The sequence below is a fragment of the Bufo bufo genome, chromosome 8 (genome assembly GCF_905171765.1).
Source record: "Bufo bufo chromosome 8, aBufBuf1.1, whole genome shotgun sequence".
Lineage (NCBI taxonomy): Eukaryota > Metazoa > Chordata > Amphibia > Anura > Bufonidae > Bufo > Bufo bufo.
Genome location: NC_053396.1, coordinates 22,995,672 through 23,017,145, shown reverse-complemented (window position 1 = coordinate 23,017,145; position 21,474 = coordinate 22,995,672). Strand labels below are relative to the sequence as shown.

Sequence of the window (21,474 nt, the reverse complement as noted above, 5' to 3'; positions counted from 1 at the left end):
CGGGGGCAACACAAGTAGGCAGGGCCTGCAGTACTGTGGTGCATCACAAAATACCGCCCCTGCAGAACCAATTACTGCTGCCTTCATCACAATCCTGAGGACGGTGATACCGCTGAGTTCGGGAGGGCTCCTGTGGGAAGTACCCGATGAGCGTAGCATTAATTGATGCTTAGAGCGTCAAATAGTTATGCACCCATCTAACGGCCATGAGGAGGGCTCGGGCAGCCCATCGGGAAATTTCCCTATTGGGTCTCTAAGGCCAGTCCAACCCTGCTTCTGGGAGAACAAAACCATTGGGCGAAAGACACAGTAGCAGTCTGCCGCTAAAGTTAAGACCCCTTTATATTGCCCGATGTTCAGGCAGATTATCGCTAACGAGAGATCATATGGATGGTAGTTAGCGACAATCTGCTGACGGCAAACAATGATTCTCTATGGGGACAAGCGATGGCAATAGCGATGATCGCTCCTCCCCGTACTGTGGAGGAGATCGCTGCACGTAATAGCAGTGGTCTCCTCCGCTAACGAGCAGGAGATTGCCGGGTGGCAGATCGTGCCATCTGAACATCCTCTGCTGCTGGCAAACAATGATTCTGTATGGGGACAAGCGATGGCGTTAGTGAGAGCTCCTCCCCGTACTGTGGAGGAGATGGCTGCACTTAATAGCAGTGGTCTCCTCCGCTAACTAACAGGCGATTGCCGGGAGGGAACGCTTGCTACATTGGGCCATGTAACGGAGCCTTTAGTGAATCCCATGGAAACGTAGCGCCGTACTTCAGCCATGATCTGAAATACCGCTGCCCTGACCTTTCCCCCGAATTGATCCCGGTGCAGTAATCACAGTCCATGTTTGTCTTCTCTTATCCCATCGCTGCAGATAACTTTCCCTGAAATCTTGATAAGCAGATGATCCGATACTCAGTTTACCTCTGGTTAACGAACTTAATTAGCCGCGTCGGCTAATATGGAGGAATGCCGCGGCTTGTTATTATCGTCTATTAACCAGTGATAGGAAGGAGGCAAAGTCAAACGTCCAAGGACCCGGTAGATTTGGCAGCGCAGGACTCTCCCTTTTATACAAGAGCTGTGACCTTGGTACCGAATCACCGCAGCGTAGTCATTCATTTCTAGTAGGTCTGAGATAGAGAGAGATGGATATCTATGTCATTTGTGCTGACTGCCCAGTGTCAGAGGCAACCTGTCACGTGTAGTCCTATCCGTAGCCATGAAGACTCATTCACTGGGGGGAACGCCCACTGGACTCCAAAGCAGAGACTTCAATTAATATAATCCAGGTTATACTGGATCTAATCTGCTCGGCTCCTCCAGCGCTAGAACATACTGCCTACAGATCAGACGCTTTCTTTTAAAGGGGTATTTCAGAATTTTAATTTTAATGGTGGGGGTCCTCCCCTGCTGACCAATTGTTTGAGTAGCTCCGCTGCTGTTACCACCAATGGATGGAGATGCCAACTGTGGCACCGCTCTCATCAAAGTGAATGGGAGCAGCACTGCAGTTACCGGATCTGTCCATTACACAGTGGATGGAGCTGTGGAGTTCTGCTGCTGGAGCTACTGCAAAACAGCTGATCGGTGGGGGGTGTTGACTGTCAGACCCCCACCAATCACATATTCATGGCCTATCCTGAAGAAAGGACATCAGTATTACAATCCTGGAATATCCCTTTAAAGGGGCATCTGTCAGCAGTTTTGTACCTGGGAAACTGGCTGACCTGTTACATGTGCGCTTGGCAGCTGAAGGCATCTGTGTTGGTCCCATGTCCATATGTGCCCGCATTACTGAAAAATATAATGTATTAATATATGCAAATGAGCCTCTAGGAGCAACGGGGGCGTTACCATTACACCTAGAGGCTCTGCTCTCTCTGCAACTGCCGCGCCCTCTGCACTTTGATAGGACCAGGCGTGATGACGTTTTTACTGTCTGGCCCTGTCAAAGTGCAGAGAGAACAGAGCCTCTAAGTGTAACGGCGACACCCCCATTGCTCCTAGAGGCTCATTTGCATATATTAAAACATCATTTTTCTCAGCAATGCGGACACATAGGAACATGGGACCAACACAGATGCCTTCAGCTGCCGAGCGCACATGCAACAGGTCAGCCAGTGTCATAGGTACAAAACTGCTGACAGATGCCCTTCAAGCTGATCATGCACATTAGATTAAAGGGGTTGTCCAAGTTATATTTATTGATGACCTATCTTCAGGATAGCTCATCAATATCAGATCGGTGGGGGTCCGACACCCGGCACCCCCATCGATCAGCTGTTTGAAGAGAAGGCGCGCGCCGTGCCATCGCTGCCACCTCTTCACTGTTTACCTGCTCGCCGTCGCTTCTGCAGTGGTGAGCAGGTGTAATTACACCCAAGCCGGCCCATTCATTTCAGTGGGACGGATCGTGTCCATACACTTGTATAGGAGCGATCCGTCCCACTGAAATGAATGGGACGGTTAGGTGTAATTACACCTGCTCACCACTGCAGAGGCGACGGTGAGCAGGTAAACTATGGAGAGGAGGCAGCGCTGGCACGGCGCGCGCCTCCTCTTCAAACAGCTGATCGGGGGTGCCGGGTGTCGGACCCCAGACGATCTGATATTGATGAGCTATCCTGAGGATAGGTCATCAATAAATATAACTTTGATAACCCCTTTAATGTTGCCCAAACACATACATTTTGCAGAGAACCCCCCCCCCTCCCGCCTGCCCCCCATCACCTTATGTGTAAAGGGGCTTCCAACTCTCTCCCGAGAACAGATGTCGGGGAAGAGAAGGATCGGGTAGATGGATTTCAGTAGGCCTTGTCTTTTTGTTCTCAGATCTATAACTCGCCGCTAGAGGTGTCTACAAGCTGCTTATCGCCGTCTGCCCAATCGGAACACATGCATGCTCGGCCATCAGGGGTTGGGAGCGATGGTGGTCTGAATTGTATGGCGAGATTTAGAACTTGGAAAGTCTATTTAAGAACAAATAATCGTACATTTGTCGTATTTTCGGGATGTTTTGGGGGGGTTCCCAAATGCGTTGTCACTGATGATCCTCGTGTTCTGTCCCCCATCTGTAGGTAGAAGAGGGGATGCACCTTCTCATCACTGGACCCAATGGCTGCGGGAAAAGCTCCCTGTTTCGCATATTGGGAGGTCTGTGGCCTGCATATAGCGGTGTGCTGTACAAGCCTCCTCCGCAGCACATGTTTTACATACCACAGAGGTACAGTAGCCATTTTATCTGGACGTCTTCCCAGCGTTTCACGAGCACCGTTATCACGTAAGGCTCTGTTCACATCAGCGTTGCAGCCTCATTTGGAACAAAAACCACAACCGTGCTGGATCCATCGCACGATGGACCCTGGTGGCACCTATTGGATCCCATTGATATATATTGGGGTCCGCCGAGGCGTCTATTTTGCCAGGAGAAATAGCGCTGCACGCAGCGATGTAAATGTGAACAGACCCTTAGAATGGCACATACGGCAAGTAGTAATGTTAAAGGGATATTCCGGTAGGTTTGGGTTATCCACAGGATAGGTGATAACGATCAGATCTCACCGATCACGAGAATGGGGGCCCCGTACCCCCTGCAGGCCTCTTGCTGCTCCCCTAAAAGGACCGGAGCGGCTGGTTGCACATACACGCGGCCGCTCCATTCATTTCTATGGGAGTTCCGGATATAGCCGAGTACAGCGCTTCAATATCTCCGCAACCCCCTTAGAAATGTGTGACTGGCCGCTCCGGTGATTTTAAGGGTTCAGCAAGGGGATCTGGGGCCCCCGTTCTCGTGATCGGTGGGGTTTCCTCCGTTAAAGGGGGTTATCCAAGACTATAAAATACCCCCTCATTCGCCGGGCCCCTCACACTGATTCTACTTACCTGTCTCGCCGCTCCTGGTCCCCGCACCACCACCGCTGCTGCTTCTGCCCGTGCGTGGATGAAAACATCCAGTGTCGGAGAGGAGCAGCCGGGGACGTGGACGTGGACGAGCCTGCCTAGTGTCACCACCTGCCCTTGGCTGCTCCTCCCCGACACCGGATGTTTTCATCCGCGCACGGGGAGAAGCGGCAGTGCGGGGAGCCAGGTAAGCATAATCAGTGTGAAGGGTCTGGCATATGGGGGACACTTTTTAGTCTCTGATAACCCCTTTAAGATCTGATAGTTATCCTCTATCCAGTGGATAGGGAATAACTTGTACCTACCGGAAAACCCCTTTAACTCCTTAGCATCCGTGACTCCTTACTGGGAGGGGTTCCGTCATCTCCTGTTCACATTTTTGGGTAAAAATTTACCGTAATTATCACATAAAGTGAGAGCCGGGACTTATCCATAAGGTAGGTCAAAAGTGTCCAATCAGTGCAGGTCCGACCGATCATAGAAACTGTGCGCCCCTGGTTAAATGGAGCAATGATCGCGCACGTGCACTGCCACTGATTCATTCCTGATGAGACTGAGATAACGGAGCACATTGCTCAACTAAACCCGCGGTCCCTTAGAGAGTGAATGGAACGGCAGCGCAGGCGCCTGAGGTGATGAGAAGTTGTGGCGAGACAACTCCTGACGCAATTCAGTTTCTCGCCAGTAGATGGCACTGTGGTGCATTCAGGAATATAATGTTTAGAAGCACTCCATTAGGCTATCCTAAAGGGGTGGTCTCCCCTCGCTAGGATATGCCACTAATGTCAGATAGGTACGGAGCACCCAAAGCGAAGGAGAGCGCCCCCCACATGCGTGGCCGCCCTCCATTTCTGTCGCAGTGCCGAAAATAGCTGAACACTCGGCTGTTTTCGGAAGCCCCATAGAAATGAATTCAGAGCGTGCCGCGCAAGCCAATGCTCCGTTCACTACGTTGTAACTGCACATGCGCGGTTCGCTCTTGTTCACTTTGGGAGCTCCATTCTAGAGATGGTGATATGCCACCATGTTTAGGTGAGACAACCCCTTTCATCTTGTTATGGGCTCATGCACACGACCGTATGTATTTTGCTGTCCAAAGAACGCGGATCCGCAAAAAACGCGGATGACCTCTGTGTGCACTTCGTATTTTGCAGAACATCTGGCCCCTAATAGAACAGTCCTATCCTTGTCCGTAATGCGGACAATAATGGGACATGTTCTATCTTTTTGTGGAACGGAAATGGAATGCACATGGAATCATTATTTATTTATTTTTTTCGGACCGTATGCCGAACCATTCACTTGAATGGGTCCGCAAAAAACGGAACGGACACGGAAACGAAATACGTTCGCGTGCACGAGTCCTAAAAACATCCTGTAAACTGTCATGAAAAAATTCCCTCCTGTTGCCGTAGACTTGCGTCGTAAAGGAAAAAAAAAAATGTCCCAAAAATATCCCGACGGAAGCTCGTGGAAGAGAAGCGAACAGACCCTTTTAACCCATTCCTGAAATCCGCCGAAAATTGGCGCCTGATCAGGAGCTGAGCGGGGACCATAGTCAGCGGTGCCTGATGTCTTACACAGCAGACGCGCACCACCAATGTCCATAAACGGGGACCACTCTGATCATGGACCTTTAACCCCTTAGATGCCGTGCTCGATAGCGACCACTGCTGAATTCCTGCTGTAGGAGCTGCTCATACAGTATATAAAGCGGCAACTGTTATTAGAGGTCTGTATGTTGCATATGTGACATGTGCCCATGCTTACGATGACCCATTTTTCTTTGCATGCAGGCCTTACATGTCTGTGGGCACCCTCCGAGATCAGGTTATTTACCCTGACACCGCCAGTGACATGATGGTGAAAGGCTTCACCGACCAGGACCTGGAAGCCATCCTGAATATTGTCAATCTGAACTATCTGGTGCCGCGAGAGGGAGGTGAGTGAGCAGGATTCAGTAGCCCGACCTTCCATACGAAAAGCATAGGCTGCAGTACCTCAATACCGCCAGCAGATGGTGCTATAGGACCACCATTTTCTTACTTTGATTATGAGATTTATAAAATATTAATTAATTATTGTTTTTTGGTCCCGGTTAAAGGGGTCAGTCATCATTTCTCTGGTGGGCCATACATGGCATATGCTGGCTGTATGATCAGTTGCTTTTGAGTTGTTGAATCTGAGGCAAGGCTGGCAGAATTAAACGGATCCGCTTTAATTTTGCACATCAGGATGTATCCGTTCCGTTAGGATGCGGTTGTGTGAAATCAAAACGGGAAGAAAAAAAAAACGGATCAATCACTAAATACATTGAAAGTCAATGGGTGACGGATCCAGTTTTTTAGGCTCCATATAAAACGGACGTTTTCAGTGCTGGATCCGTTTTTCTCTGCATTTATGTCCGGCCACAAAACTGAATGCTGCCGGAACGGAAGACGTCCTGATGCATCCTGAACGGATCTCTTTCCATTCAAAATGCATGAGGACTAAACGGAAGCGTATATATTTTTTTTTTCCGGTATTGAGCTCCTCTGCCGGAGTGAATGTTTGCTGAGCTGCAGTCCACTGGCACCAAAAACTACACCGTGTACTGTGCCAGGTGCCTCCTCTCTGTACACTGGGTGACGCGGCTGACCAGTAGATGGAGGGGGGTGCCAAGTAACGGACCCCCCCCACTGATCTGACATTGGTGGCCTGAGGATAGTAGCCTGGAGAACCTCTTTAAATTTTTCACATGTCATAGTGACCCCCACCAAAGGGGCAGAAGTGCATGAAGGGGTTGGCCCATCTCGCACACTGGTGGCATATCGCTAGGCTATGCCACTAATGTCAGGCTCAAGTCCCACCTCTGGGTCCCACACCTATGTCTTGAAACGGGACTCTCGAAGCAAAGGAGAGCGCACCTGTCCATTCAGCTCTATGGGAGTCCCGCAAGCAGGGGTGCACCACCAATGAGGCCAGGTGAGGCGATTCCCTCAGGCGGCAAGACCCAGAGGCAAGTGAGGGCGGTGGCAGGGCTGTGGGAATATCTCTCTATATTCAACTGTATCACAGTATGCCTTAAACGGTAGGGCTGGAAGGGTTGGGCGCCGTTTCATGGTCCCAGCCACCAGAGAGGCCGGTTCTTTTTCCTATAGTGTGCAAGCACGATCACGGCTGCTGGATTGCAGGGTGGTCTGTAACCATGGAAACAAGCAGCGTATAATGGGATGGAAAAATGAATCCAGCCAGCAAAGGAAGCAATATGGACAATCACAATACATTAGTAAGTGCCTTGTATTAACTTCCTCTACATGATAAATGCCACTTGCTGAAGCGAGGCAGCCCCTTTAATAACCCCTTCACTCCCAGTGCCGTACATGTACGGCGCTGGGCGGGTGTTTAAAGATGGCGGGCGCCATAGCCGCAGGTGGCCGCCTGCTTCTTTTAGCAGACCACCCGCGGCTCATGTCCGCAACCGGCAGTAATGCAGATCCCGGAAATTTAACCTCTCAGATGCCGTGGTCAATCCTGAGTACGCTGAAACCGAATGTGCGCACTTTCGGTGGTGCTCCGGCTCCCCCATGTGGCGATCGGAGGAGCCGGAGCTTGTGTGCAGCAGCCCCTGTCTTTGTGAATGACAGGAGGCTGCTGTATAGTATTTCCTATGGAGCCCTTGCCTGTAATAGGGCTCCATAGGAAAGTAGTAAAGTCATCATAGACTCCAATACTAGTGCATTGGAGTCTATGATGATAGCAATCAGATGATTGATTGTTATAGTTCATTATGGGAAGTATAAAAAAAGTGTAAAAAGTTAAATAATAATAAAAAAAACCTAAAAATTCTAATCGCCCGCCTTTTCCCAAAATAAAAGAACTAAAAAAATTAAAAAAAATACACATCATAGGTGTCGCGATGTGTGAAAACGCCCATAGTATAAAAATATATTCCCTACACAGCAAAACGGAAATGAATGGGTCCGCATCCTATCCGCAAAAAAAACGGATCGTACACGGAAACAAAATACGGTCGTGTGCATGAGGCCTTATGGTGCATGCCATGTGTGAGCTTTTTGAGCTTCTCTGCACTTTTCTGAAGTGCCCCTATAAAAAGAGGGTGCTTAGCTGGAGAGGGCGGGCCTTTGCGCCGCATTTACTATAAGGCTACTTTCACACTTGCGGCAGAGGAATCCGGCAGGCAGTTCCATCGCTGGAACTGCCTGCCGGAACCGGCAAAACGTATGCCAACTGATTGCATTTTAAGACTGATGCGGATTAGTCTTACAAATGCATTGCAAGAACGGATCAGTCTGTCCGTTTGTCATACGGACAAATGGATCCGTTTTGACCATTTTTTTTTTTTCCCACTTTTTTTTTTTTTCGGTCTGCGGCACTAATACATTCCTATGTAAAAAAAAATCCAGCATTCAGGCAAGTGTTTCGTTTTTTGGGCCAGCGCTAAAACCGTAGCATGCTGCGGTTTTGTCTTTTGCCTGATCAGTCAAAAAGACTGAACTGAAGACATCCTGAATGGATTGCTCTCCATTCAGAATGCATGGGGATAAAACTGATCAGTTCTTTTTCGGTATAGAGCCCCTAGGACGGAACTCAGTGCCGGAAAAGAAAAACGCAAGTGTGAAAGTAGCCTAACTTTCACCAGTAAGTGGCGTAACCTGTAGCTGGCGTAGACTTCAGTTTCTGGCGCACGGCAGGGCAGAGATGCGCCTGATTTGTTTACGAGGCATCTGCACCCCAGCGCAGGGAGATCAAGACTGGCATATGGATCCACGTCCCTCTATCCATTTCAATGAGGTTGTCACCCAGCTTTCCTAAAGCCCTGAACCTCAGATCTGCGAGGGCATGTCTTACAGAGGACCTGACATGGATTGAAACAGCAAATCAGGAACATCTTTTCTTTAAAAAAAAATCTGCATTGTGCTGTCCCTCTGTTATTCCTACCGGAAATGTGCAATTAAATTAACTGGGTGTTGTCATTCTAAAGGGGCGTGTCCCTACATACTCTGTCCAATCAGTGCTGTCAGTGTCAGGCTGTGAAGGGACACCCCCTTCAGGCAAATGGGATATTAAAGGGAGACTGTCAGCAATGACATCCCTATGTAGCCAAGATCTGCTCACCTGATTGTTAGGCTGCCTTTCTTTTATCCATCCGTTGCTCCCTCGCAGTGAAATCCAAGTTTTAGGCCTTATGCACACGACCGTATGTGTTGTGCGGTCCGTAAAATTGCGGATCCGTAAAAAAAAAAAAAGGTGACGTCCATATGGCATCCGTTTTTTTTTTTTGTTTTTTGCGGATCCATTATTTTTGCGGATCCATTGTAATAATGCCTATCCTTGTCCGCAAACTAGAAAAAAAATAGGACATGCACAATTATTATTTTTTTTGCTGGGCTACGGAACGGACATACTGAATGGGTATGCATCCTATCGGCAAAAAAACCGGAACAGACAAGGAAACAAAATACGTCCGTGTGCATGAGGCCTTAGGCAACATGCAGATGAGGCATTTAATGCAACAAGGGCCGATTGTTGCTCTCGTCACACCCAAGCTCCGCCCCTTTATCTGCCCAGCCCCTCCCTTGTATATTTGATTGACAGGGACAGGCAGTAGGTAAGTAATCTCGCCTGGCCCGGTCTACTCACTCATGGGCAATTTGCTCTTATATCAGCGCATGCACAGTGCACTTATTTACCCCCATGCTGCACTGCGCATGTTCCAGTATAAAAAGGAATGGTGCAAGATTACATACCTACTGCCTGGCCCTGAATTCTCACACATGCACCATTTGTGTTTATATCGGCGCATGCGCAGTGCACTTGTTTTCATCCTTCCAGAGACTATGTGCTGCTCTGCACATGCACGAGAACACACGGCCAGGTGAGAGTACCTACCTACTGCCTGTCCCTGTATTCTCACTCGTGCACTATTCGTTCTGATATTGGCGCATGCACAGTGCACTTGTTTTTTAATCCTGGCAGAGAATTGGTGCTCCACTGCGCATGCGCTGATCTAAAAAGGGACGGAACATGCATGAGAATACAGGGCCAGGTGAGAGTACCTACCTACTGCCTGGTCCCATCAATCAACTATCCAAAGGAGGGACAGGGCAGCAAAAGGGGAGGAGCTTGTGTGCAATGAGAAGAACAGCGCCACCCCTGTTGCACTTAACTCCCTCAAAGTTGCATTTCTCTACAAGGGCGCCATGGATGGATTAAAGAAAGGCTCCATTATCAGGTGAGCAGGACCTTTTTGGCACTGGGCTTGTTTGCATAGGGATGTTTCTGCTGACAGACTCCCATTAGCGCCCAGTTTTTATTTTATTTTATTTGTTCCCGTCCAGGAGGAATAACAGAGGAATAGCAAAACCAAGTTCTAAGAAAAGATTCTGCACAATTATTTCATGGGGAATGCAAGCGCTTACTAGAACAGGCATGTCGGGAGAGGTGAGCGGCGCTCGTCACTGCATGACTAGCAAGATATGGCCTCGGGGGTGTTTGGGAAAGCTGAGTGACAACCCATATTTACGCTGTTATAGCAGCCATATTGGTTGTTGCGATAAAGCCAATTATTTTTTTTTTCTTGGCTAAAGGGTCACTAAGATTTGGTAAAACTTTTCATATGTCATAGAGACAGATTGACCTTCACTGATCGCTAGAAGGAGGAGAGAGAAGTCTCCACATATCGCACTCTTCTCTCCTCGCTGCAGGAGACGAGCTTAATAGAAGTCTATGGGCCCGTCTGGTTTCCGTCTCCTAAATAGATCTATACGAGCACTTCTCTCTCCTCGTGCGACATATAGAAGCACTTCTTCTCTCTCCTCGTGCGATTATATAGAAGCACTTCTTCTCTCTCCTCGTGCGATATATAGAAGCACTTCTTCTCTCTCCTCGTGCGATATATAGAAGCACTTCTTCTCTCTCCTCGTGCGATATATAGAAGCACTTCTTCTCTCTCCTCGTGCGACATATAGAAGCACTTCTCTCTCCTCGTGCGATTTATATAGAAGCACTTCTTCTCTCTCCTCGTGCGACATATAGAAGCACTTCTCTCTCCTCGTGCGACATATAGAAGCACTTCTTCTCTCTCCTCGTGCGACATATAGAAGCACTTCTTCTCTCTCCTCGTGCGACATATAGAAGCACTTCTTCTCTCTCCTCGTGCGACATATAGAAGCACTTCTTCTCTCTCCTCGTGCGACATATAGAAGCACTTCTTCTCTCTCCTCGTGCGACATATAGAAGCACTTCTTCTCTCTCCTCGTGCGACATATAGAAGCACTTCTTCTCTCTCCTCGTGCGACATATAGAAGCACTTCTTCTCTCTCCTAGTGCGACATATATAGAAGCACTTCTTCTCTCTCCTCGTGCGACATATATAGAAGCACTTCTCTCTCCTCGTGTGACATATATAGAAGCACTTCTCTCTCCTCATGCAACATATATAGAAGCACTTCTTCTCTCTCTCCTCGTGCGACATATATAGAAGCGCTTCTTCTCTCTCTCCTCGTGCGACATATATAGAAGCGCTTCTCTCTCCTCGTGCGACATATATAGAAGCGCTTCTCTCTCCTCGTGCGACATATATAGAAGCGCTTCTTCTCTCTCCTCGTGCGACATATATAGAAGCGCTTCTTCTCTCTCCTCGTGCGACATATATAGAAGCGCTTCTTCTCTCTCCTCGTGCCACATATAGAAGCACTTCTCTCTCTCCTCGTGCCACATATAGAAGCACTTCTTCTCTCTCCTCGTGCGATTATATAGAAGCGCTTCTTCTCTCTCCTCGTGCGACATATATAGAAGCACTTCTCTCTCTCCTCGTGCCACATATAGAAGCACTTCTCTCTCTCCTCGTGCCACATATAGAAGCACTTCTTCTCTCTCCTCGTGCGATTATATAGAAGCACTTCTCTCTCCTCGTGCGACATATAGAAGCACTTCTTCTCTCTCCTCGTGCGACATATAGAAGCGCTTCTTCTCTCTCCTCGTGCGACATATAGAAGCGCTTCTTCTCTCTCCTCGTTCTAGCGATCGGTGAGGGTCTCATCACTTGAATCAAAACTTCGAAACCTGTCAGAAGTTTTACCAAAACTCCGTCACCTTTTTAAGTCTCTTTAAACATTCAAGTCTAGACACAGAGAGCGCCCCCGTCTTTTTCACGCCCGCTTGTCTCGCCCGTCTTATCTGTGCAGGCATCAACAACAACCTGTTTATTCCATCACGTCATCCATTTTTTTCTTGTTCCCGTGCCAGGACCTTTCTGTCTTGGCACGTACAACAAAGAGACCGCAGATGATATGTGAGGCCGGTGACTAAATCCAGGGGGGCCTATGCACCCCCTCATCCAGGGACAGGAGGGTCCGCTGCTTGCCTTCTTTTCACCACCACTCATGGTTGGAATGGTATGGGGTTCTGCACACTATTTCTAGTAGAAGAGGCTCATGGCAACCACAGGGGCATTCTGTGACGGCAGGGATATGTATTTAAAGGGGAATTCCACATATAATTACCCTTTATACCGTTAGTTTACCTTCTGAAGATTGACAAGTATCAGTCAAAAATGTGCATCCATAGGGGAGGTATAAAATGATTTGCTGATCATACATTTTTATAAAGGTCCACTAGGGGGAGCTCACTGCAGATATACACAGCTTTCACTTAAAGGGGAATTCCGGTTACTACAAGTTATTCCTTATCCACTAGATAGGGCATAACTAACTGATCGGTGGGGGCCCCAGTCTGGGACAGTACAGCGCTCGGCTGTCACCAGCAGTCCCATAGAGAATGAATGGGGAAGTAGGGCACATGCTCGACCATTAGAACGGGGGAAACGGAACCCCCCGCTCCCGGGATCGGAGTGGTTGCCTATAGTCAGAATCCCAGTGATTAATTAGTTATCCCAAATCCAGTGTATAGGGGAGAACTTGTATAGCCCTTTAAAGGGGTTCTCTGGGATTTTCATATTGATGGCCTATTCTCGGGATAGGTCATCAATATGAGATCGGTGAGGGTCCAGCTCCAGTGAGCGCCAAGGCCTCCTCACAATTTATCCAGCACAGCGCCGTCAATTGCATAGTGGCTGTGCTTGGTATTGCAGCTCATCCCTGTTCACTTGAATGGGGCTGAGCTGCGCCTAGGCCATGTGACTAATGTACTGTGATGTCACTGGTCTAGGAAGAGGCCTGAGCACCACGGCCTCTTCATACATCTGATCGGCAGGGTGACGGCAGTCGCTCTGTAACAGAAAAATGGAGTCCCAGACCTGTGGCATAGTTTACCATGGAGGCAGACTGATGTACTAAACTCTTCTTTCTGATTCCAGCATCAATCCACTGCATTTTTCCAGCAGTGACCACCAGGGGGAGCTCATGGCAAAGATTTATTTTTATTTTTTTATTTTTTTTACAGCTTCTATTAATATCCATGGTGACTGCATACATCGCTATGCCCTGAGCTCCCCCTAGGGGTCACTGCCGGCAGACCGTTTTATCATGTTCTACATGAAGGGAAGCAGAGGATTTAGAGCCGTATATGGGAGATTTATCAGTGTATTGATTAAGGGTCCACCATTCACACGTCCGTATGTGTTTTGCGGATCTGCAAAACACGGACACCGGCAATGTGCGTTCCGCATTTTGCGGACTGCACATCGCCGGCACTCTCATAGAAAATGCCTTTTCTTGTCCACAGTTGCAGACAAGAATAGGACATGTTCTATTTTTTTTTTTTTTTTGCGGATCCGGAAGTGCGGTTCCGAAATTACGGATGTGGACAGCACATTCCAACCCCATTGAAAATGAATGGGTCCGCACCTGTTCCGCAAAGTTGCGGACGTGTGAACGGACCCTTGGGCATTGAGAAATATGGTGTTCAGGATGAGGGCCACACTTATGAAACACCTGTTCTACTATTTTTTTGTTCTTTTATTCATTGTTTTTAAATTAAAAAATTGCTCCATTTTTTTATAAAAATCTCACTGGTTGGAGGGGTGGGGGGGCATAGTAAGTCCTGATCTGGGGTCCCTATAGGAGAGGAACACTTTCAAGGAGTTTTCCAGCCTGCCATCATCTGGGTAGGTCATGGATTGGTGGGGACGTCTGACAACCGGTACCCCCCCCACCCACCCACCCACCCACTGATCAACCGTTTTTTGCAACCGCCAGCCACTGAATCTAAGGTTATATGTTGCATCAAATCTACATGACGTGGCTTGTGTCTTGTGTTTCCGTACAGGCTGGGACTCTGTGAGTGACTGGAAAGACGTTCTCTCCGGGGGAGAGAAGCAACGCGTTGGAATGGCGCGCATGTTTTACCACAAGTAAGTAACCTGTCCTCTTCAGTCCCATCTGAATCCTCCATTTCTCTGACACACTTCACCATCGCACACGTCTCAGACTTTAGTAGTGTTCCATCTGTCTAAGGGCTCATGCACACAAACGTTTTTTATTTTTATTTTCCCGTTCCGTTTTTTTTTATTTTTATTTTTTTACAGGTCCATATGCAAAACCATTCACTTCGATGGGGATTGGAAAAATAAAAGAGAAATTACTCTGTGTGCATTCCGTGTCCGTATGTCCCCAAAAAAATAGAACCTGTCCTATTCTTGTCTGTTTTGCGGATAAGGAGAGGCATTGTTACAACTGATGCAACTCGGACGTCACACAGATGTCATAAGTTTTTTTTTTTTTTGCATATCTATGTTTTGCGGACCGCGTGCATGAGCCCTAAACTACTTTCACATCTGCGTTTTTCTTTCCGGTTTGAGATTCGGCAGAAGATCGCAAAACCGTAGGGAAACGCATCCGTATGAATAATACAACTGGCTGCATCTGTTCAGAACGGATCCGGTTGTATTATATCAAAAAACGAACGTGCCGGATCCTTCATCAAATACCATTGTAAGTCAATGGGCGCCGGATCCCTTTTTTTTCGGACCGGCACCATTGACGTAAATGTTTTTTTTATGCCAGAGTCGGCATGTTCAGTTTCTCACATCGCACACAAAAATACTGCTTGCAGAGGTTTTTACGTCCGGCGTGGGAACGGAACGCACTCCATTCCGGTTTGTTCAGTTTTCTCCCCATTGACAATGAAAGCGTTTTCCTCCGGTTTTGACAGCCTCTACTGGATCTCAAAACCAGAAAGGAAAACGCAGATGTAAAAGTAATCTAATATCCAGCACCAAGGTTCTCTTCTCTGTGCTGCTTACTTTTCCAAAATTCCAAAGTCCCTAAGGCACCTTTCACCAATAGGGGGTCAGATTTGTGGATTGTCTGCCCTATTGGGGGAATTCTGAGGCGGACCCTATAGGAAGAGCGCCTCTCACGCTGGAGGACCTGGCATGTCCGTGTATCACACCAAAAGCACATTAAAGGCGTTGTCTCATCATGGACAATGGGGGCATTTCGCTAAGATATGCCTCATTGTCTTATAGGTGCGGGTCCCACCAACCGCGACCTGCACCTATATTGAGAACAGAGCCCGCAAGGTGGTGGCTAGAAGACTCCAGTCCGGACACCACCAAGCCGGCTCCCCATAGAAGGGAATGGGAGCGTACCGCGCATGTGCGGGCCCCGCTCCCATTCATTTCTATGGGGCCAACTTGGTGGCCAGAGCTCTGCTATTTTCTCGGGCCCCATAGAAAATGAATGGAGGGCAGCTGCGCATGCGCAGTGTGCCCTCCTTTACTTGCGGGGCCCGTTCTCAATATAGGTGTGGGACCTGCACCTATAAGACAATACGGTCATGTAAACAGAAAAATAAAAAAGTTATGACCCCGGGAATAAAAAATGAAAATGGAAAATCGCAAGGTCCTGAAAGGGTTAAGAGAGGTCATCAATATCAGGTTGGCCGGGGTCTGACTCGGGGTTCTCCCGCCGACTAGGTGATTTTTAGGAGCTACAGCATCTGAACTACATAGGTCCATACACTCCGGGCCTGGTTACTGCAGGGCTGTAAGGTCAAGCGAAATGCAGTAACCAGGCCCGACCACTGCACAGCGTGTGGAGCTGTTCAGTTCCTACACTGCAGCTTCTGAAGAAAGCTGATTGGTGGGGGTGCCGGGAGTCGGACCCCCACTGATCCGATATTGATGACCTATCGATCGGTTCAGTGGGGCTGGCCAACCGTCTGATGTGTAGGGGGGGGGGGGTATTCCGACTCTCCCCAAACAGCAAAGAAGGGCCTGGCATGTTGAATTTTACATGGCTGTTCCTTTTCCTTTTTTTTTTTTTTTTTTTCTCGTAGTGGTTTACTCCCCCCCCCCCCCCCCCCCCCCCTCTCCCCATTCAGGACACATGCATCCCCAGCTGAACCGAGCTTGCATGTGTATGAGAAAGGTCGGATGGCGGCTATCGAAGGTGTATGAACGATATAAGGCGTTGTTCATGTATGCATATGAGTTGCCATTGGACTCCATTGTATGATAGATCCAGCGCTGTGACCAAGACCCATGTGAACAGAGCCTTACGTGATCCATTGTGGAACTTGTATTCAAAGTTGAAGCCCCATCCTTGCCTAGCAGCTAATGTAGAGAGGAGCTCTCGCCTCCAATGTAAGAACAGTTCTGTGGAATCTATTTTTACGACTCTGTGCTGTGCCATGCCTCCATTATTCCTTCTAAAAGTTATGTATGAAGTGGAAGCAGTCTGCAATGAAGGTCCAGATGTGTGTTACCAGTTGTGGGGGGGAAGGTGTCCCTGCACAGTCTGATGTGCAGGGACACACTCCCAACTGCAAACACCCACCTGGACCATTATTGCAAACTGCTGGAAATAAATTTATATCTTCTAGCAGGAATAATAGAGGAATGGCCCAACACAGAGTCATAAGAATAGATGCTGCAGTATAGTTTTTACATGGGGGATGTAAAACGGACATGTCAGGCGGATGAGGGGGTCCTCTTTACAGTACGTTTTTCTGTTACTCCACTACAAGGACCGTGTAGATCATGCCTCCTCAGGTCATACGATCACCATGAGATCTAGATGCATGCCTCAATTCATACATGGTGAAAATAAGGTTGTTTGAGAAGGCAGAACATGATGTTCCTGGCGGTTTGAGCGCCCCGACCTCAGGGGTCAGTCAGCTGTCGATGGGATGAGAGCTGCCTGTGACAATCAACCATCTGATGCTCCTCTCTCTGCAGACCCAAGTACGCCCTCCTGGACGAGTGCACCAGCGCCGTCAGCATTGACGTGGAAGGCAAGATCTTCCTAGCTGCAAAGGATGCCGGGATCGCCCTGCTGTCCATCACCCACCGACCTTCTCTCTGGTAAGATGGCTGTTCTCCAGGTGTGGAGTAGGATATTGCACATATTTGCGTCAGGGCTAAAATTATCCTAACACCGGCCTTAAAGGGGTTGCCTGGGTTGGGTTAAAATTGCAGGTTAAAACAATTAAAAATGAATTAAAAAAATGAATTCTGTATCCATGTATTCCCCTTTGTTAATACCAGTCTATGTTTACTTGGCTGCAGCGGTGATGTGCCTATGTACCCACATGACGGCTGTAGCAGTCATGCCTCACGCTGTGCACCGCAGCAGCTGGCTTCTGTCGCAGCTGGTGCCTCTACGGCTGTGCACCACTGCAGCAGGTGCGTTTAATGCTGTGCACCGCGGCAGCAGGTGCGTTTAATGCTGTGCACCGCGGCAGCAGGGGCATCTTAGGCTGTGCACAGCGGCAGCAGGGGCATCTTGGGCTGTGCACCGCGGCAGCAGGAGCATCTTGGGCTGTGCACCGCGGCAGCAGGAGCATCTTGGGCTGTGCACCGCGGCAGCAGGGGCATCTAGCATCTTGGGCTGTGCACCGCTTCAGCTGTCGCTTTCCAGGCTGAGCACTGCTGCAGCTGGGGCCCCTCAGGCTGTGCGCCGCTGCTGTGTCTCACGGATGTATGGGCATGTCACCACTGCAGCCAAGAAAACAGACTAATGTCGAGGACCACAGCAGCGGGGAATAACTTATAAGTAATGCTTCTTTTTAGTTTTATCACCTCTATTCCCCATTGGGCAATTTTTTTTGTGCAGCTCTGACAACCCCCCTAATGTCTGCTTAAGTCACATGGAGAAACAATTTGTAGTCACTTGGGTACCAGAAAAAATGGGGTCCAGGGTAGATGGGGTACGTCTGTACTGGCTCATACAATGCACAATGTAGCGCAGCAGGCGGTATTATTTCCAGGCCTTGTGGCAAAACTTTGGACCATTGGGAGGAATTCGGAGCATGTGAGAAGGTCCAGTGCCTTCCTTCTCCCTCGCTACTTGTGTTTAATTAGGAAATAATAGATGTTCATACGCACAAGGCGCCATTATGTGCGGAGCCTGTGAAGTCAGTGCCTCGGCATCACAGTACTATGAGGGGTGAGCGCGTCAGGCAGCACTGGGGTTAAACGGCATCACTGCTGCTTTAAGTAAGGGTTGTATGGCCATTCTCAGAGATGCGACCCCCCCCCCTCCCAGCTGCCCTTTTGTGCCCCACTTCTGTCCCCTTCTATCGTCACAGATGGGGAACTTGGATGGCCTCCAGCCTTGGCCTCCACGAAGGGGACCGGGGACAATGGAGGCTTGTTCTTGGCCTCCTCTGCAGTACGTACAGTGACCTTACCCAGGGAAGATGAGGGCATTTACCACGTTGCTTCCTCTCGCCCTTCACTGTCCTGCCGCCTCTGACGTCCCCATGTCCCTGCGCTTGATGGCTCTATTAACATTGCCTGGAACGACAGGCCAAGGAGATTGATACAGGCCCTGTCCTAAAGGGGTTGTCCAGGATTAGAAAAACATAGCTGATTTTACTATTATTAATATTATTTATTAATATTTAATATTTATTTATTATTAAATTGATTTCTTCCAAAAACAGCACCACCCATGTCCACAGGCCGTGCGTAGTATTGCAGCTCAGTCCCATTCACTTGAATGGAGCTGAGCCATGGACAAGAGTGGCGCGGCGGCCAGTACCTGCGACCATATTTGTGCGCCACTGACCACTCCTTAACCTTCTCCCCCGTAGGAAGTACCACACTCACTTGCTGCAGTTCGACGGCGAAGGAGGCTGGAAGTTTGAGAAGCTGGACACGGCCGCTCGCCTCTCGCTCACCGAGGAGAAGCAAAGGCTGGAGCAGCAGCTGGCCGGCATGCCGAAAATGCAGCAGCGGCTCGGCGAACTGTGCCAGATCCTGGGAGAAGATTCGGAGGTGTCCGGCGGCGAAGACGCCCAGAAAGCTGAGCAGCCTGAGTAAGGACATTCCTGCGCAGGGTCGGCAGCCATCACTGCGCAGGCTGTCAGGGTGTGTCCAGCCCGCAGCCTCACCAGTACCTGCAGGGTAGCCCCTATTACCCACACCCACCTTTCAGCCATTATTATTTTATTTTTTTTTCTATGATTTTTTATTTTATTTTTTAAGATTAATTTTTGCTAGGATATAGCAAACCACAATAACGCAGATAATCATGCACTTTATAGCCCCCCCGACACCGAATGTGATGCCAACTTTAGGCAGGAGTCCTTTCTGTCCTCCGAAACGTATAGAGGGTTTAGTCCAGAAAATGTGAATTAAATTTGGGGGGGGGGTTAAATACTTTTGCCCTACCCTTGCCTTCCTTGATGCGTCCCGCACAGACATCTTGTTCTGTGCCATGTGGCGGGACCTGTGCAGGACAACTTCTATTGCAAAAGTATTCAGCCCCTAAAAACTCTTGCTCCTCCTATGCGGAATAGCAAGAGAGTCCAAACCCACCTCATAACCCAGACTCTCTTTGGACGCCCATGTCAATTTTGGGTTAAAATAGCTATTTTATGGTAAATTTCACCTTCTGATTACACATAATTATTGCCCGCCTCATCGATGGCACTGCTCCATGACCATGATACAGATAATTGGTGCCCGCCTCATCTATGGCGCTGCTCCATAACCATCATTCCTTTATTTATCGCCGTAGCGATAGTGCAGGGTTTAAATGGGGGGGGTGGGGGAGAAATGCCAGTTTCAAGATCTCTGCTTGCTGTCAGCACATGGAAGCATTCTGGCTTTATTAGTAGCACACATCCTGTACGGCCCTGAAGATTTTCCACGCAGAGTAGACAGACCTCCTATGAGGTGAACGCATAGAATGCAACTCTGCCTCCTCTGCTGAGGGTTTGCCCCAGTGTGTCAGTGCCGCTTGGTAAACCCTCAGCCTTCCAGTTCCTTGGTTCCAGATTTCTCACAGCTAAGAGGGCGAAGAGCTGTTCTTTACGCAGGGATTGCATCCTAGGGTCACGTAATGCATGTGCCACCCAATGCAAGCCCACGTGCGGGCGTTCCCCCATGCCTTAGTGGTAATGATCTAGTGTTAGCTTCCCTCTAAGAAAACATGGACATTGCTGTAATGCCTCCATTTGACCACCAACTCATAGGTGGAGCTGTGGAGTCCTAGCCTTTACCACTTTAATCCAGGCAATAAGCACACTTCATTTTATCTACTTTCTTTGAAGGGCGTGTCCTTTTGCACAGCCAGGTAATTGCACTAATCCATCTAAAAAAACAACTAAATGAAGCAACGTTGCCAATAGTCCTAATTGATAAACTAGCCTACCGTTTTGTGTATACAGCTCCTATGCAGACCAATGTGCCTTTACAGGAACATATTGCATTGCTTATGATGTACGGATCCAATGAGGTACGTTCTGTGTTATAGTGCAGGGCTGCCTTCACAAGTCTGAAGACGCTAGAGCTCACATCTCCCAGCATTCCTTGCGTGTTCAGTGTCTGCACAAGACCTGATTAGATAAATGTCCAGCTGAACTAATGAGGGCAGCTCTGGAGTATAATATGGATAAGTAATGTAATGTATGTACACAGTGACTGCACCAGCAGAATAGTGAGTGCAGCTCTGGAGTAGAATACAGGATGTAACTCAGGATCAGTACAGGAGAAGTAATACAATGTAAGTAGACAGTGACTCTACCAGCAGAATAGTGAGTGCAGCTCTGGAGTATAATACAGGATGTAATTGAGGATCAGTACAGGATAAGTAATGTATGTACACAGTGACTGCACCAGCAGAATAGTGATTGCAGCTCTGGAGTACAATACAGGATGTAACTCAGGATCAGTAATATAATCACAAACTTTTTATATACTTTATATAATTATATCTGTAAATCTGGGCTCACGTGCCTGTATACACACAGTCTACACTTCTGTGTTTTGGTGGGCGGCCCCCTCAGTGCAGGGGCTCTTACGAGATAACGTCACAGGTGCCGACAGAGTGGGGGCGTCACGCAGCGGCTCGGGGAGATAGCGTCTCACCTAATCACTTAGGCAGGACAGATTAGAGGCCCGCACATTCCCCGTAAGCCGGCGCGTGCCTGCGAGGCGCCAGCGCTTGTATATTAGTTCTCAGTATAAATTCACGTTTGATACAACCCCAGCACATCCTCTGACAGACATCTGTATTGTCACGCCCCCTACAAGATGGCAGAGCTCCTGAGCACCTAGAGGTAGACGGCCATGTAAGTGCGAGGGGGGGGGGGCATTTCTCATGGGTGAGGCGATATATATCACAAGGCCTGTGAAAGTAAACATGGCCGCCG

At 48.7% G+C, this 21,474-nt stretch overlaps 1 protein-coding gene across 1 annotated transcript in view; it reads left to right on the top strand.

Annotated features, from left to right (window-relative positions):
- The window catches only part of ABCD1 (ATP binding cassette subfamily D member 1), a 47,323-nt gene extending 27,463 nt beyond the window's left edge, over window positions 1-19,860 (top strand). Inside the window, exons 6-10 of the mRNA XM_040405129.1 lie at window positions 3,084-3,229; window positions 5,703-5,848; window positions 14,137-14,221; window positions 17,051-17,176; window positions 18,910-19,860. Coding sequence (XP_040261063.1) covers window positions 3,084-3,229; window positions 5,703-5,848; window positions 14,137-14,221; window positions 17,051-17,176; window positions 18,910-19,138 — 732 coding nt within the window. The 3' untranslated portion in view covers window positions 19,139-19,860. The remainder of the gene's footprint in view (window positions 1-3,083; window positions 3,230-5,702; window positions 5,849-14,136; window positions 14,222-17,050; window positions 17,177-18,909) is intronic.
- The last annotated feature ends 1,614 nt before the right edge of the window (window positions 19,861-21,474 follow it).